Source organism: Tamandua tetradactyla, chromosome 21 (genome assembly GCF_023851605.1).
Source record: "Tamandua tetradactyla isolate mTamTet1 chromosome 21, mTamTet1.pri, whole genome shotgun sequence".
In the NCBI taxonomy this organism is placed as follows: domain Eukaryota; kingdom Metazoa; phylum Chordata; class Mammalia; order Pilosa; family Myrmecophagidae; genus Tamandua; species Tamandua tetradactyla.
The window spans coordinates 32216044-32234814 of record NC_135347.1 but is presented as its reverse complement, the minus strand read 5'-3'; the positions used below and the strand labels follow the sequence as shown (position 1 = coordinate 32234814).

Sequence of the window (18771 nt, the reverse complement as noted above, 5' to 3'; positions counted from 1 at the left end):
CCCATTTCTGAACAATCTGTGTTTTATGGCAGCAAACCAATAAAACCAATGTGTCAGGGCAATAAAAAAACTAGACATTATTACTTACACTTATTATTCACATTATTAACTTACAAAACTAATGACTCAAATTGTATATCACAAAATTTGTCTTACTTTTCTGGCATAATGAAATGCAGCAAAGACCAGAGCTCTTTGAGAGAGTTTTGTAGAGGAGTTCCAGTGATAAGGAGACGGTGATTGGACTTAAAATCTATTAAAGTTTTATACAGAAGGGAGTCGTCATTTTTTAATCGATGTGCTTCATCGACACCTATAAATGCCCAATTTAGACCTCCAAGGAATGCCTTTAAATGAACAGAATATAGTTAATACTTTAAGAGAAAAATATGATCCAATTTTAGCACTCCATTTGAACTGAATTATCAAAATGAGGCAAACTAAAATCAAAACAAATGCCCAATATTCAAAAAAAAATTACGTATTATTTCAAGATTTATTGAAATACTCGAAGTAGCTCAAGATATAAAATAAAACTCTATCAGTGTCCACTGAAAAATAAAGTATATGCAACTATGTGATGATATGGTGAGCCATTGGTTGTATACTATGGATGGACTGTATGAGTGTTAAGATTTCTCAATAAAAATATATTTTTTAAAAAGGCATAAAATCAAGTCAAACTTTTTACTGGTTTATATAGCGATAATAAATGAAAAAAGCCAATAGTATCATTCAAATTCCTTACAGAAGATTTTTAGCCTAAGCCCAGTAAAGACCTTTATTAATGTCGCTTTGGAAAAAAATATGACAGAATTTGGAACAGTGTCTTATTCAAGTAGAGGTATAATTCACTGTATGGACCTTATAGACTATAGATCTCTCTATATAAACTTGGGTCTCTGACTTAAAACAGAGATCGACCTGTTTCTGCAACTTAGTATTTATGTAGCCTTAGGCAAGTTCATTAACCTCTTTAAGCCTTGAATTTTCTTTTCGGTAACACAAGGATAGCCAATATTTTATAAAGGAGAAAGGAGAATTAAATGAGACAACAGTTATAAAAAACAGTTATAAAAAACTTTTTTTTCACAGCGGTAACTTAATCCTACTAGGTATCTTCCTTCTCTTTAAAGAACTTACAAATTCAAAAGACATAATAAAGAGATTTGTTTCATTTGTCAGAAATTGGCACATTTCTTCTGTTTAGGACCAGATAAAAAATATTTTAGGCTCTGCTGGACAGTTCTCCATCTCATCTTCTTCAGTCTGTTTCCTCAATCCTTTACAAATGTAAAAACCACTATTTGGTCAAAGACCACTCAGAAAAAAAAAAAAAAGGCTGCATCTGGCTCACGGGCCATAGTTTGCTGACCCTTGATTTAAGTTTTCTTCAATATACGATCAAGGAAAAACAGCTATAAACCAAACAGAAATACCTAAGGCATACATACCTTATCCTTCAATAAAATTTCGTAAGTTGTTAACAGTATATTAAATTTTAACCGTTTGGTCTGAGGATGCATCCATTCATGTGTTCTTATCTACCAAGAAATTTCAAAGACAATTTTAAGACAAGCATTAAGCAAATTATATTTCAATATCTAAAATAAAATTCAACAATCATAAATAACCATGTATATATGTAATAAAATAATTAACTATTCTTTCAAGAGTCCATATGCAATGCTGATCTTAGTGGACATAAATAAAATACCCTGGCATATCAAAACCTATAAATAAAATGAAGCACATTTTTATAACCCTTATTTCACTGAAGAAAGTTCTTGTAACAAAACATTAAGTGGTAATTCACTTAATAACATGAAATTTATGGACAAAATGATGTCTACGGTTTGCTTCACAATAACTGGGAAGGAAGTGTGTAGAGGTACAGATGAAATAAAACTGGCCATGAACTAAAACCTGTGAAGTTGGAGGAGGGTACATGGGGATTTATTATACTCTTCTGTCTGAAATTTCCGATTTAAAAAAGTTAATATGCAAGTATAAAAAGTAGCAGTAAACCAGAAGTGGCATTTTTTTATATAACCAATTAAACATGTACTGAGCACTTACTTCATGGTAAGTTCTATGCTAGAAACTATAACCATAAAGACAAATAAAATACTTGTTCTTGAAGACAAGCATGGCTAGATTTCTAAAATTATGAAAGACTTACCACATTTCTGCTGTTAATGTCACCTAAATAAACCACTGCATTCATTTGACCAGCCCATGTCTGAATCTCCCTTTGCCAGGAAGTGAGAGTGGACAGAGGTACTACTAATAGAAAAGGTCCATATAACTGATGTTCATGAAACAAATAGTTCAAAAATGAAATCGTCTGTATTGTTTTTCCAAGGCCCATTTCATCAGCAAGTATGCAACTATTTCCTCTACAAAGTTAAAAAAAAAATGCAATAAAGATTCAAATTTATAAGAAAACTTTTTTTACATAACCCACAACTTCATATAAACAGTTAAAATTAATCTGATGGATAAAATACATAGCATACCAATTTTTAAATAATAATGTGAAGGCCAATGGCTAAAGAGGTATTTAATAAATCACTAATATTGTGAGAAAAGTAAGGGGATATTTACCATTTTAGGCCAGAAGAGATAAATATGAACAGTATTATCTTTAATCAGTTACGAAGCCAAGAAGACAATCCATCTATTAGTGACAGTCAGGGTATGTTAAATAAGTAAAAAGCATGTAAAGGCAGAGTAGGAAGGACGTAGGGGAAAATATGGCTATTGAAAAGACCCTAGAGTCATCTATACTTGAGTATCACTCCTGAGAGGAGAATGAGAGTCACAACAGATAAAAGTAGAGGCCTAAATGAGAATCAGGAATAACCAAGTAGAAGAGAAACAGTTCAGGAACAGTGTAGGGTAATAAGGTAGGAATAACAAACATTAAGATGCTGAATAAAATCATTTTTAAGTACTTCAACAATGGAAGAGATTAAACTCGAACTCCTACTGGATTTTCCTCCTAGTATGTAGTAAATATTTGTAATATATACTAGGACCAGCTTATTGAATGCCAAATGGTCTTAACTTTTATGTTAATGTAAACCTTTTACAATCATATTTCCATTCTGAATCCTCTATTTGTAAAATTCTTCCTCTCTCAAATTAAATAGAAAGTTCAAAATATACTTACTTGCACCAAGAGTGAGCAAGCCAATTTAAACCATTCAGTTGATAATCTCTTAATTCTAAACCCTCGTGTCCTCCAATATAGGATGGTTGTTTCTTCAGGGCTACAAATCTTGGCCTTTGTTTTAATACCTTTAGTAGAAATAAATATTAACACAGAATTATGAAATACATGAAATGGCATTTATATATTTAGAAATTTAATTTGAAACCATTAACCTCAATGATTTCATTACTCAAAATATATCCAAGGATCCAAAGAAAACTGCTTCTAACATTGTAATTAACAAAGTTGTTGAATATTTCATTTTTTAAAACAAAAAGTGATATGAAATAACTTCCTGCTTAAATTAACACTACAAAAAAAAAAGCATTATCATTCATTCATATAACAACTGGTCCAGTCCTGACTGATACAAACCATAAACTGGCTTAGCTTCCCATTCCTTTTCTGATTTCTAAATCACTGTGAATTTAATTCAATCTCATACTAATAAATTCTGATAGTACATAAACTGCAAAATTATCACTGATAATAACTTTAGTTAAGATGGAAAGATCCTATTATTAGGCAGAGTAGTTCTGAGTACTTACATTTAGACCTCTTCTCCTTCCTTCTTTCAAAGAAAATGTCAACTATCTTTTAAACCAAGCATATACTCTAGTTTCCAAGGAATTTTCCCTATTTGACTTCTCCATTCTACTCCCTACCACCACCACCATCACCAATTTATCATTTTTCTGTTACAGTTAAACTCACTAAGGCCACATCCATGATTAGACAGCAATTATAGGTGTATCATTTTCTGTTAGACATACCAAGCAAGCAGTACTCTCCCTTAGGCCATTACCATTTATGAAGTATAAAGTTTCAATAATTAAAAATGTCAAGGGCGGGCCACAGTGGCTCAGCAGGCAGAATTCTTGCCTACCATGCCGGAGACCGGGGTTTGATTCCCGGTGCCTGCCCATGCAAAAAAAGAAAAGAAAAATGGCAAACAATACTCACTTTGCAATCTTTAAAAGGAGTGGTTTTTGATTGATTTCTGCTAAAATACTCATCTATGCATGCTTGAAACTTTTTGGAAATAAGTGCTCCATCTTCCCAGCTGCACTCTGAGTATGAAAGGCCCTGCCACTTGCAGTAATAATCAGGATAACCAGCTGCTGACTTTTGATTGGAATGAGCTGTGAAATAAATTGGATATTTATTTACATTAAATCTTATCAGAGGCATTATTCTTAGAACAGGCTAAGCAAGTAAAACAAGCCATTTAATTTACAATATTCTATTTTTGTAAAAGCAAGCTATAGTATTTAATGTGTAAGTAGTATGTGCGATTTTTGGGGATGAATGCAAATACTAGAAGAAAAGTTTAATTAAAATAATTTATTACTGACCAATTATTCGCTCCACTATTTGATACTGTTTATGCAGATCATCTGTAAGTTCTTGCTGGCAGTTATAATATTCCACATCTTCTGGAGAAGCATTTTTCAACCTGAAATTTATATTTATTAATCCAAGAACAGACTTCTAAATCTCTCATAAACAACCTACTCTTCTCAAAACATTGTTTGCAGCACACCAAATCTGTTTTATCACTTATCATGAGTCAAGTTTGAAAATGAAAAAATTGAAACAGAAATAAAGTAAAGCATCATTAGTTATTTAAAATTCTATTTTTATCTTTAAATTATTATTATTAGAGAAGTTGTACATTTACAGAACAATCATGAATAAAATAGAGGATTCCCATACACCACCCCACCACCAACACCTTGCACTAGTGTGGAACATTTGTTAAAATTTATAATAACACATTTTTATAAGTGTACTATTAATTAAAGACCATGGTTCAACTTAGGTTCACTGTTAAACATTATTAGTTTTAACAAAAAATTAAGTATGGTAGAAAGTATACTTACCATCTTTTTGTTTCCTGATCTTTTTTCTTATAATTATCCAATTTTTTCATTCCTCTAACATTCTGCTGCTTAAGGGTTTCTTCTGTTTCCCAAGTATTGTGGATATGGGACCATCCTTTCCATTTAATTAAATACTGGATATCTCCCGATTCCTTGTTTTTTTCAAATCCTGCATTTGGGTCACCATCTGCTTCAACTGCATAGATGGTTGTAGTAGCACCAGTAGCTAAACAAAAAGGCACAAGATCTTCCATTTACTGGTTATAGAATTATTTCCTTTCAACACAAAAATTTAAAAATATTAATCCAAAAAAATGCACCTTCTTAAAATAAGTAAATAAACACAATGTTATAGTACAGGAATTTATGCAATTATTACATATCTATAAAAGAAATTCAGCCTTTGGAAAGGCTTAAATCATGGATTTTTAAAACTGAAAGAACTTTTATAAATTATCTAATTTAATCTCAATTTTAAAATTAGAAAAACCACGGTCCAAAGACAATGGCACATCTAAGATCAGATAACAATTGTAGAAGCATTAGTACAATTACTGATTATCGGAGACTGATGATTGGAAATTAAAATAATCAAAAATCATCTTTAAAAATTACATGTTGAGGTAACTAAAAATAACCTGTATAAGTGAGGTCAAAATTTTCAAAAACCTAATAGTATTTGTGAACTTGAAAGTACCTAAAAGGCAAATGCATACAAACTCAAATATACAAACATTTTCTAATTATCCATAATATATACAGTACGGTCAGGGATGTATTTTCTAAAAGATGACACTAAGGCTAAGTACATTTTCATAGTAAATAAGTATTTTTTAAAATAAATATACAATAGCAACTTTTTTTTTAAATTGGAAAATCATCAAGAAATACTTTACTTATTTACCCTAATAAATATTGTTTATATAACCAAACAAAAAAATAAGTTTAAAAATGCTACCTCCTTTTCTCCCAATCCGACAATCCATAAACCTTTCTATTGTTTCAAATTCCTCTTCCTCAGGTTGAGGAACATCTTCTCCACAGACTTCCAATAAGTCATCAGAATCCGTTTTCATTTCTTCATCTTCCTTATAGCTAACATTGACAGTTGCTTGGCGACGAGAACTTCTTTTATCGTGATCATAATCCTCATCATCCTCATCTTCATCATCCTCAGATGAATCAATCTGTCTCTTTTTTTGTCCAGGAATCTTTTTTCCATTTTTGGACTTAGCTCTAGAAGAGCAGGGGAAAATACAGGTGTTTACAGAATACTGGCATAAAACAAGATTTGAGAAACTGTATACAAAAATAATGAATGACTTCCATACCAATAATTTCTGTATCAAACAAAGAACATACTGTATTTACCTATTTTGAGGTTTTCTGCTTTTAACTTTGTTTTTTGGCTCATAATCAGATTCTGTTTCATCACAACTGCTTTTATCTCTTTCTTCCTCTGATTCTGAATCCGAACCAGACTGAGACGGAGACCCCGACCCAGACATTTGCCAGTCTTCACTATATATATAAATATATAAAAACAACAGCATAAATATACAAAGTAACTTTATCTCACATCACATAGCAAATTTTGGCTATAATAAAAGGCAGAAATGACAAAATTAACTAAATTATATGCCAACTAAAATATTTCACCCATATTAAAACTATTAAATGTCTACAGAATAAGAAAAACTCCCCCTTCTATAATTCCAGAGTTTCGTTAGTCATTTGGTTTACCTCAGTGTACTACAAATACAAATGTTTTTGATTCTTAATACAGATGAAAACATTATGCTAATTTAAAAGAATCACAGGGATTATTTAAAATCTTTTATAATTGCTAAACTCTCAAAAAAAAAAAAAGATTCTAAACCCTTTCATTTTAATGTTCTGGAAACTGATTTTTAAAAACAAACTTTTTAAAACTGATTTTTAAAGCAGTACATGTTCATTAAGAAAAAAAAGTAAGAAAAATGCAAAGATGATCAGTCCATCTCAACCAACATTCAGTGGTTACTTTATCATAATTACTGTTTTAATCTATTTCATTTCAATAAACGAGAGAAAAAAATACTGTGTGTACATGCTGCTACCACACATATAAAGTTCAAAGGAGAGATACACACTGAACTTTCTTACACTTCATCCTAGTTTCACAGATATTGCTCTGCATCTCTTGCATCAACCATCACTATGTTAATTAAGGGTTACACAATAAAAGCAAGCACACGTGATAAAATCTAGTTAATAATAAAAATAGAAGAGAAGCAAATTCTTTATCTTGTAATATTCTTAGGATTTAGACACTGAAAGTAGCAAAAGGCAGCACATACGAAAGTCCCATTTTAATTATAAATTACAGTTTTAAAATCTGAGCAAGTCTATTCATCACCCTAAATTATCTGTTTTTTAAAAAAACCCTTTGCTTGTACTCATGTTAAGTTTAGAAATTAACAACTTAATGATTAAATAGCTGATGAAACAGAGTAGTTGAAAATATAATTAGTAAACCAGAAAATATCTGAGGAAATTAGCCAGAATATAGGATAGCAATAAAGGGATAAAAATCACGACACAATAAGAGACATGGAGGATAGATCCAACATATATCTATTTACTAGGAGTACTAGAGAGATTTAGAGAAGAGCAAGAGAAAATATGCAAAGGTATAACGACTAAAATTTTAAGAAACTAATAAGTGATAAGAATCTTCACATTAAAAATGCATGAATCCTGTGGGATAATAAATTAACAAATGCAAACCTAGCACACCCAGGTGAATGAGCAGAGTATTAAAAACAAACAGAAAAATAAGAGACAAGTAGCAATGGCATAATGTTTTTGAAGTAATGTGTAAGGAAGAGAAAAAAGGGTTGTCTAAATAAATGAACTGAGGATCTAAAGTACTCAACCCCTTCTGGACCAAAGTCATCAGGACTTGTAATAAGTGAATGCCTAGAGAGGTTCTAGGGAAGGAGCAAATTTCACATGCAAATGAATATAAGGGTAGCTACTAACAAAACTTAACAAAATTACTCAAAATCAGTTATCTTCTGGTCCTTACAACACTGCTGTGTTTCTCAACTTAGAATTTTCTCACATTATGAATAAGTGAATCTTTGAAATTTACAAATAAACCAGGGAGGCAATGATAAGAGATAAGCAGGTAACACAAAACCCTCAGATGGTCACAGAAAAATAAATATTAAAGATTAATGGTTTAAATTAACCTAATAAAATGCCACAAACCAGGGATTTACAATAGTATACTTTTGGTAGCTATTTCCATGAAGGATGAAATATAAAAGCATTAGGATTTTCCTGATACAAAAGTCAGCTGAACAAAATGACATACTCTTTATGCTTTTTCCTTTTGACTGCATTTGATGAGTCATCAGAATCTTCACTACTAGAGGAATCCTGTGAAGAAAATGAAAAATATCATTAACAATTAAAATTTAACTGTGACATCAAATTTTTACTTGCTATGCTACTGAACATTTGTTGGACCAACAGTAAACGTAAAGCTTGTTTTTTCCTTCCATGTTATATTTATACCATTACATATTAAACAATTAATAACTTTATTTCAAATTAAGATAGCCTGTGAATTATATAAGTACCATCAGGTAAGCATCACAATGTAAGCATTTCATATTGAACTTTAAAATACACACTCTCTGGAGACCATATTGTTGCCTGGTATGACCACAAGGAATCCTTGTTGTTGGTATGCCAAATTTTTAATTAATATTCTTCTCCTGTGAGTTTCTGATACGGTTCCTTCCTAAATGTTTTGTGCAGACACACATGCATTTGCATATGTACACACACTGTTAATAGTTTCAGCTTACTTTTTAAAAAATATATGATAACCTAAGTGATTAGCCATCATATGTACTTTTTTTTTTTTTTTAACATGGGCAGGTAGGTACCGGGAATCGAACCTGGGTCCTCTGGCATGGCAGGCAAGCATCCTTGCCTGCTGAGCCACCGTGGCCCACCCACACATGTACTTTTTAAATATGAAAACTCACCTCTTCAGATCCACTATTAGATGAAGCTTGATGTTGTTGCTGCTGTTGTTGCTGCTTCTTGAGCATTGCAGACCTCTGAACTGCCAGAATACTAGGGCTAGATTTCCAAAACTGTAATAGAAATATGAACCAGTGAAGGATGAAGTATTAAGAAAACAAAAAAAGGTGAATTTATTAAAAGAGTAATATCAATCTTTACACTGCTCCAAATAATTAAGACTATTTTCTTTATTCATATCATATACATTATCATTACAGTATAATTAAAACAAAATGCTGAGGGAGATGCAATGGTGGCTCAGGGGCAGAATTCTCGCCTGCCATGCCAGAGACCCAGGTTCAACTCAGTGCCTGCCCATACCCTACCCTCCCCCAAAAAAATAATGCTGAGCTTTAGTATATAAAACATTTATGGTGTGTTGAGCATCATCAAAAGACAATACTAAGCAATAATCTCTTGGCATTAAAATTATTTTTTTCCAACAAAGTGACAGAGTCAATATGAGTGGTACACAAAGTATGGGTACCTATTTTTTCTTTTTTTATTGGTGTGAGGTTAGATGAAAAGCTTTGAGTCAGAATGTAAATCATCTATGTCACTAAACACATTTGTTTTACTTTAGCTGCCATTTTATTTGTTCGTTTGGGGTTTTCTGGTAGCAAGATTTTCTCCATGAAGGAGAAATGCGTGATATACTCTGACCCAAGCATCTTATCTCATCCTGGTTGGTACTAAAAGTAACACTATTGTATACTCTTAAAGCATCTCCTTTGAAGATCTCGAAAGTGAGATAACAGACTGTAAGATTAACAAATTGAACCTCACAAAGATTTTTTTAATTCATGTAACACGCAAAAGACAAAAAAGTTTTATTTTATATATCTCTTTATTTTGTATTTCTTATGTCTTCCAAGTAATTAATCTGAAGATACTTAATCACAGCATAAGAATGACTAAATAAAAATTTTAATGTTTAAAATGGTTTTTTGATTTCCCTAAAAGCTAGGTTAAGAATACTATAAAGCAGTTATAAATTTTCCTAAAGAAAGACAAGGAATCTTTCTTTGGATATTTTATTTATTACCTCAGCTCCATCAACTTTCGGTGGTTTTGCTTGAACTTTGTTTTCTCGGGAAGTGTCTGATTCAGACTCTGACTGACTGCCTGATTCAGAGCCAGAGTCAGAGTCAGTGCTACCTGACCGGCTACTGCTTCCATCACTACTGCTTCCAGAACTCGTACCAGATCCAGAGCCGGAAGCTGATCCAGAATCATCATCCGACTGGCTACAATTTGAAAATACACAGATTGCAAGCAAAATGTTAGCATCTGAAATTCATCTTCTTAATCTATAGCTATAATTGACACAGCTGGCAAGTTTGGCACAATTTTGGTTAAAACATAAGCAATGTGATAGAGGGAGGAGGGCTGGGGACATATTGAAATCAGAAAGAAAGACAGATGTTAAAGATTGAGATGGTATAATCTAGGAATGCCTAGAGTGTATAATAGTGAAATGTACAAGGTACAATTTAAAAAATGTTTTTGCATGAGGAAGAACAAAGGAATGTCATTATTGCAGGGTACTGAAAACATAGTAATTAATATTTTAAAATGTCACCTCCTGTGTGAGACTAAAGCAAAAAATGTTTGTTACAAAATTTATATTTTGACTAGTGCATTTCCTAATATAACTTATGTAGATAGTTTGATTGAACACCATAAGTACTTGGAATCTCAGGTAGGACATGAGATTTTGTTGGTTTGTCCAGAGTGATGCCCCGATGAATCCCAGAGTGATTCGATCAGTGAATGGAAAAGTATCTGCAAAGCCCCCTTCGGGGAGTGGTGAGAACGGGGAGAAATTCAACTTCCCCAAGTTGAATTCTTGATATTCTCACAAACAGTGTGGACAACCAAAGCTATAGGCAGAGCCCCCAGTCTTGGGGTTTGTTCATATGAAATTTAACCCCACAAAGGATAGGTCAAGTCTACTTAAAATTTAGGCCTAAGAGTCACCCCCAAGAGAGCCTCTTTTGTTGCTCAGATGTGGCCCCTCTCTCCAGCCAACACAACAAGCAGTCTCACCACCCTACCCCTCTCTACGTGGGACATGACTCCCAGGGGTGTGGATCTTCCTGGCAACATGGGACAGAGATCTTGGAATGAGTGGAGACTCAGCATCAAGGGATTGAGAAAACCTTCTCCACCAAAGAGGGGGAAGAGGGAAATGAGACAAAGTGTCAAAGGCTGAGAGATTCCAGAGTCGAGAGGTTATCCTGGAGGTTATTCTTATGCATCAAGTAGATATCATCTTGTTATTCAAGATGTAATGGAGAGGCTGGAGGGAACTGCCTGAAAATGTAGAACTGTGTTCCAGTAGCTATTTTTCTTGAGGATGATTGAAAAATGATACAGCAGTCACAATGTGACTGTGTGATTGTGAAAACCTTGTGTCTGATGCTCCTTTTATCTACCTTGTCTACAGACGAGTAGAACATATGGAATAAAAATAATATGGGGAACAAATGTTAAAATAAATTTAGTTTGAAATGCTAGTGATCAATGAAGGTAAGGGGTAAGGGGTATGATAGGTATAATTTTTTTTTCTTTTTTTCTTTCCTGTGTTTGTTTTATTTCTTTTTCTATTATCTTTTTGTTTCTTTCTCTGAATTAATGCAAATGTTCTAAGAAATGATGAATATGCAACTAGGTGATGATATTGTGAATTACTGATCATGTATGTTGTTTTATTTTGTTTATTTTTTTAATTAATAAATAAATTAAAAAAATAAAAAAAACATAAGCAATGTGATTATCATCTTCATCTAAGATAATGAATAAAATCCACCAAATACTAGATGCTGAGGCAGAAACTTGGGAAAACAAGAAGTTTATACAATGGTCCCCCCACTCTTAAAAATTATTGTTTTACTAATTATAAAGTAGGAATTGCGTGGGGAAAAAAAAAACTTTAACATGTTGAAAATCTCAGAGTATCAGGTAGAAACCTAATTTATTGGTTATTTCAATTTTATATCTCTGTTCTAGCATTCTGGTAGAATGTAATTTAGTATAATTATACAATTAAGCCTTAATAAATTATAATTTGCTAAAAAAATCAGTAACATTCTTCTCTGGGAAAATTATCCAATTTCTCATGGTTCCCCAGTAATAAATCTGAAATAGCTGTTTCTCACAGTCTTTCCTAACCTTTAAACATACATATGTAAAAGCAATTAACAGTCTGCTGAGAAAATATCTTTTCCATTACTAATATTCAGTCCAGGGTAGCCTAGAAATGGTCTAGACTAAAGTTGATTGTGCCAATTAACATTATCTCTGAGGCTGCTGGTTTACATCGTGTTTACACCTGAACTGTTGAAAACCGGTCCATTAAATCTTCGGTACACATAGTAGACTCAGCTTTTGATATAATTTATTGGGCTTCATGAGCAAACAACAGTTTATGTACACTGAACAAAAACACAAGCTTTGAGTCTTCTATTGTGATTTTCAGATATACCACAAGATGGAGGCATTACTCTGTGAAAAAAGACTGCAAAGCTGAAAGTATGCTTCTAATTCAAAGGCGTTAACAGTTTCTTCATGTAAACACAGAAAGTTTGCACAGTTTTTTTTTTTAGTTGTGAAAAGTTTAGTAATTATCATTCTAACTCAAACTTTTAACCAAACAATAATATACAGAAATATATTAAGTGTCTAATATATGTAAGGAACATGGAAGGGACTACATCCAATCATGCATTTGCCAGTCTTACTTTCTTATCCATATTTTTTTACTCATCTGTCCATAACACCCTGGATAAAAGAGCACCGAACACAAGGTTTTCACAATGACACAGTCACATGGTACAAAATCTTGATACAATCATCTTCAAGAATCAAGGCTACTGGCACACATCTCAACAATTTCAGGTACTTCCTCCAGCCACTCCAATACAGCATCAACTAAAAAGGGATATCCATATAATGCATAAGAATAACCTCCAGGATAACTCCACTGCTTGAAATTTCTCAGTCACTGAAATCTCATACTGTCTCATTTTTATCTTCTTCATTTTGGTCAAAAAGGCTTTCTCAACCCCTTGATGATGGGTCCAGGCTCATCCTGGGATTTCTTTTCCATGTTGCCAGGGAGATTTATATCCTTGGGAGTCATGTCCCACGTAGGGGAGAGGGCAATGATTCACTTATCATGTTGGCTTAAAGAGAGAGGCCACATTTGAGCAACAAAAGAGGTTCTCTGGGGAGTGACTCTTAAGTCTAATTTTAAGTAGGCTTAGCCTATCCTTTGTAGGAATAAATTTCATAGGGGTGAATTCCAAGATTGAAGGCTCGGCCTATTGATATGGTTGTCCCTACTGCTTGCAAGAATATCAGAAATTCTCCAAATAGGGAAGTTGAATATTTCCTTCTTTTTCCCCAGTCCCCTGCAAGGACTTTGCAAATGCTTCTTTACTCACTGAACAAATTACTCTGGGATTATCAGGGCATCCACTAACCTGGTTAAACCAACAAAAATCTCACACCCTCATCAAGATTCCATGTACTTATGTGGTGTCCAACTAAACTGCCATACAGTTAAATTAGGAAATGCACCCTCCAAAATATAAATTTTGTATGAAATAAACAACTCTTCCTTTAGTCTCACAAAGAACTTGAAGTTTTAAAATATGGATGATTTCATCCTTTATCCTGTATTCTGATATACCTTAGTCCCATCCAGATCAGCATTATTCATAACAGTTACCACTCCTGAATATACGTGACTGCTGTAAGAGTGTACAATCTAGGATCCTTTACAGTAGGTCTCAACCTGATAACTCATGTTCTCAACTTCAGTTCATCAAGTTTTTATATTACAGTTAGTCCAGATGATGAAGGAATGGTACTTGTCTTTTTGTTCCTAACATTTCATTCAACATAAAGTCCTTAAAAGTTCATTTACCTAATTGAAGGCCTCACAACCTCATTCCTTCTTAAGGCAGTTTAGTAGTCCATTGTATGTATACACCATAGATCCTCTTCCATTCCTCAAGTCATTGTACCCTTAGGCCACCTCCATCCATTGTGGATTGGGAACATTGCAGCCATAAACACCAGTGTGTAAATGTTCATTCCAGTCACCATGCTCAGTTCCTCCAGGTACACACTGAGCAATGGGGCTTCAGGATCATATGGCAACCCCACTCTCTAACCTCCTGTCAAATCATCACACTGCCCTCGAAGGGACTGTACCTCTCAGCTTCTCTACCAACAGCAAATAAGTACATCTCTTTCTCCACATTTTCTATGGCACTTGTTTCTCTCTGTTCATTTTTAAATACTTTTATTCATCATACAATCCAAGCTAAGTGCACAGACATGCCTTCGCCACCATAAACTACCTGAAGACAGTTCCTTTCCTTGCATGAAGATTTTTGATTCTAAAAGTCATAAGTTAAAATTCACTTTCCCCCATGCCGGAGAAGTGGGTTTGATTCTTGGGTGCCTGTCCATCCAAAAAAAAAAAAACAAAAACAAACAAAAAATTCACTTTCTCACCTGAATCCCTAGTCCCAACTATGACAAACTACATGTAATTTTCTGAAAGCCAGTTTCTCTCTCCAACTTCTGCTCTTCTTGTTCCACTACATAGTTCCTACTTGAGCCTCCTCACAGCCACTCCAACAACTCTCTTCTAACTTCTTCCCAAATCCAACATTAACCCAACATTAGTTTTCCTGAAACATGTACATACCATTATTCTGCCTGTGAGTACACCATGTAAAAATCACAGTGGCTTTGTTTTGTTTTTTGGTGTACTAAGATCATACGTTCTTGGGTAGTACAAAAAGACGTACTGCTTCTCGTATCTTGAACACTAACTAAAGAGCTCAATATATGTTTGATGAGTGAATAGATGAATGAATAAACAAACAAATCAAAGATATATGTAGGTAAAGTATTTTGTATAAAAATCACAAATACAATTTGGTTATAAGAAAAATTTCTGAGTTCCAATTAGCATTTTATTTTTTTAAAGTAATAACCACTGATTAAAATACCACTGACTTTTGAAGGTTTTCCCTCATTTTTCTTAGTTTACAAAAGAAAATTTAGGCAAAATAATATTCTTTTTTAGGGTAAATTAAATAGTAATACCACAGCTGAAAATATCATACAGCAATTCAAATAAAGTTTCTTTTCAAGCTTATTTTTATCTACAATTCCAAATACAAAAATGATAGAATAATAAAATGACTTGCTATGTTATCCATCACCCAGCTTCACAATACCAACCTTGTTTCAAATAGCCTACTCCTCACCCCAAAATTTCACCCACAAATAATTCACAAACGTTTAAATCACAAACTTTTTAAGCATCCACAGTACCATTAATATACCTGGGAAAAAAGAAAAGATTTCCTTAATAATAAATATCCAGTCAATGTTCAGGTTACCCCTTTATTCTCATCATTCTATGTTGCTTCTACTTGCCAGGAATCTAACCAGTCTTCACATACTGTATCTCATTCATATATTTGATCTTTTTAATTTAAAAGTCTTCCCTCCACTCATTTTTTCCCTTGTAATTTATTTTGTGGAAGAAACTGGGCAATTTGTCCTGTATTCTAGATTTTGTGGACTGTACCGCAATGGTATAATTCAACATATTTTTCTAACTCTTGTATTATTTGTGAACTGGTTGTTAGGTTCAGAGACTTGTTAAGATTCAAGTTCCATTTTTCAAGCAAGAATATTTTAAGTGATATTGTGGTTGTCTCTCTTTGTGTAAGGTTAAGTTTTATCGGTGGGTTCAGGTATGTTTTGCTCTGTCAGGTAATGTTCATCTTATCCATCCATTATAAAGTTCACCATCAGTTTTTCACCTAATTTTTCAGTAGCTATTGATAATGATATGGTATCATTCACGATTTAATTATTGGGTAGTAAAACAAGTGATATCATATCATTCTTCTTTTATTACTAGATGAAATAATTTCTATACAAAGAAACTTTCCCTCAGATCTCAAGTTATCTTTGAGAGCATCCTTGCTTTCTGGTATAGCAAGATGCTCCAGGTTCATTTTGTATATTTCTTGCCTCAGACTAACAGCCATTTCATCAAAAAGTTCTGGTTCCAACTGACAACAGAAAATGGTACTTAGAGACTGTAATCTGAGAACTAGGAGAGTCTTCTATTGGATTATCATTGCCTTTAAGCTTTTTCAAGGGAATGAGGAAGCTTATTGTATTTTTAGAGAAAATTCATTAGGAGTTTATACTATTATTTCCAATTCAACTAAAAAAATCAGTTTTTACTTCTCTGATTTCTCACACACACACACACACACACACACACACACACACACACACACACACACACACACACACACACACACATCTTCACTTAGATTGAGTTTGCTTCCAGGTTGTCTCTTAGAATATATGTAATAGTTTCAAAATAACAACACTATCATTACTAACAATATGATTAATAAACGTTAAGATTCCATTGCAATTCTCTGTCCTACAATCAAATTACTGCTTTACAGTCAACTGAAATAATTCATTTCTGTGTGGCTACCAATTTAGTATAATTAGGATCATTTCCCCTTTTTTTAAACTTTATTTTTAAGAACTGCTTTTCATTCACCTTTATTTAATGTTGCTTTATTATATAAGATTCAGAGATACAGAACAAGATGGGAGTCTAGTTTCCATACCTCTTCTATACTATGTCCTCCCTCCCCCTGCAATAAATGCAATAGCCATTAAAAAAAAAAAATTTTTATCTTTCCTTTTTTCCAATATTATACATAATCACAAATCAAACCTATCATACACACAGTATATCATGGAAATACTTTCATAGCAATAGATATATTTCCCGATTCCTTTATGCATCTGCATTTACTCCATTTTGCAGATGCATCACAGTTACAAACTGTTCCTCGATGACGAACATTTGTTTTGTTTCCAGCCTTTCAATACTACAAATAGTGATACAATAAATGGCCCTTTGCTTCTTTTCATGTTTATGACACTTTTTTTAAGCTTTTGATGTGCCATTTATCAGACAAAATAAACCTACTCATCTTTGAGATTTTAAATGTATCATCACTGAGCACCCACTTCTTGATTCATAAATACTATTTCAAACTACAATAAGTAAAGGATTATTTAAGAAATTATTTATCCTAGGGCTATGATAGGGAACATAAAAGATAATCTAAAGCCACTGTGACGGTTAATTTCATGTGTCAACTTGGCTAGGTTATGGTGTTTAGCTGTCTGATGAATCAAGCAATAGACTGATTTCATAGACTGATTTGCATATATGGTCAATTGAAACTCTTAATACTTTAAGAGTCTATATATATACTATTATTTCCAATTCAACCTAAAAAATCACATAATTTTTCTTTTCGGAGTTCACACAACTCTATTGAGTTTCTTGTTCATATATATATTTTTTTCACTTAGATTGAGTTTCTCGTTTCTAAGTAAGACTAATTAATAAGAAGACTTGCATCTATGCTCAATTAACTTGTATGTAAACCTGACTGCACATCTGCAAATGAGACTAGTGACCTCAGCAATGAGGGGAGTCTCCAAATTCCATAAGGTAGAGGTATCAAAAGCCAGAACTGAAAATTCCACAAGTCAGAAGGAAGGATTCTTGCTTCTACTTCAGTCAGCCAGCTTTTCCTGAGGAAGACAACCTCACATTAATTGGAGCTTCTAACTTGCAGCCTGCCCTAGGGAATTAAGACTTGCCAATCTCCACAGTCACATGAGCCAATTCCTACAATAAACCATTTAATATTTACACACAGACATATCTTGTCAAAGTGTGTGTGTGAGATATATCCTGTCAGTTCTATATCTGATAGCATTCTTGTGCTAGAAAGCAAGAAAATACTAAAAAAGAAGAGATGGAACTGGGCACATGTCAAAAGGGCGTAGGCAGCTTGACGGGGCTTCCACTGGCCAAAAGCAATAAGTGATTATTACCTATTAAATAAAGGAAGAATTTCCATCATTCCATGCTGATGATAGATCAGACAGAAAGATAAGATAGGTAAAGAGGGGATAGGGAATCTTCTTTACAGTAGAATGTTACCTAATAAATATGGGCAGGTTGCTATTGCTAGAAAATTACAACCATCATAGAAAATGCTGGTTTGGGCAAGAAACATGAATGGCTGTTAAATCTAGGGAGAAAATTTGATGAGTAAAATATCTACATGGTCTCCAAGTGTCTCCTCACAAATTGTTTATTAGCTATAATGGGAAAATTAGAAACTAGTGGAGAAAACAAGACAATACCTTGTCCTGGGATCAAACTTCACGTCATCAATAGGAGCCGACAGACATTATAAGCTTCCAGAGGTGACAGCGTTGAGAAAGACATATCACCACTTATGTAGCACACTCCAGCCATGGATACATAGGGTAGGGGATAAATAACTTGGATTTAATCATAACTGAGTATCAGAGAAGCTGAAATTGAGAAATAGCCTGTAAAACCGGCCTGCAGTCTTCAAACAAGCCAATGACATAATAGATAAGGAGGAACTGTTTCCAGTTAAAGTGATTAAACAGATATGCTATGTT

The 18771-nt window shown here is 33.3% G+C and overlaps 1 protein-coding gene across 5 annotated transcripts in view; it reads right to left on the bottom strand.

Moving 5' to 3' along the window:
* The window catches only part of CHD1 (chromodomain helicase DNA binding protein 1), a 75725-nt gene that overhangs the window by 43559 nt on the left and 13395 nt on the right, over positions 1 to 18771 (bottom strand). For all 5 annotated transcript variants that reach the window (XM_077139073.1, XM_077139072.1, XM_077139074.1 and 2 more), the window contains 12 exons: positions 10229 to 10430; positions 9144 to 9254; positions 8462 to 8526; positions 6472 to 6621; positions 6059 to 6336; positions 5101 to 5326; positions 4573 to 4673; positions 4181 to 4359; positions 3176 to 3303; positions 2183 to 2399; positions 1455 to 1544; positions 157 to 347 (listed from right to left, as the gene is read on the bottom strand). In XM_077139073.1, coding sequence (XP_076995188.1) covers positions 157 to 347; positions 1455 to 1544; positions 2183 to 2399; positions 3176 to 3303; positions 4181 to 4359; positions 4573 to 4673; positions 5101 to 5326; positions 6059 to 6336; positions 6472 to 6621; positions 8462 to 8526; positions 9144 to 9254; positions 10229 to 10430 — 1938 coding nt within the window. The remainder of the gene's footprint in view (positions 1 to 156; positions 348 to 1454; positions 1545 to 2182; positions 2400 to 3175; positions 3304 to 4180; positions 4360 to 4572; positions 4674 to 5100; positions 5327 to 6058; positions 6337 to 6471; positions 6622 to 8461; positions 8527 to 9143; positions 9255 to 10228; positions 10431 to 18771) is intronic.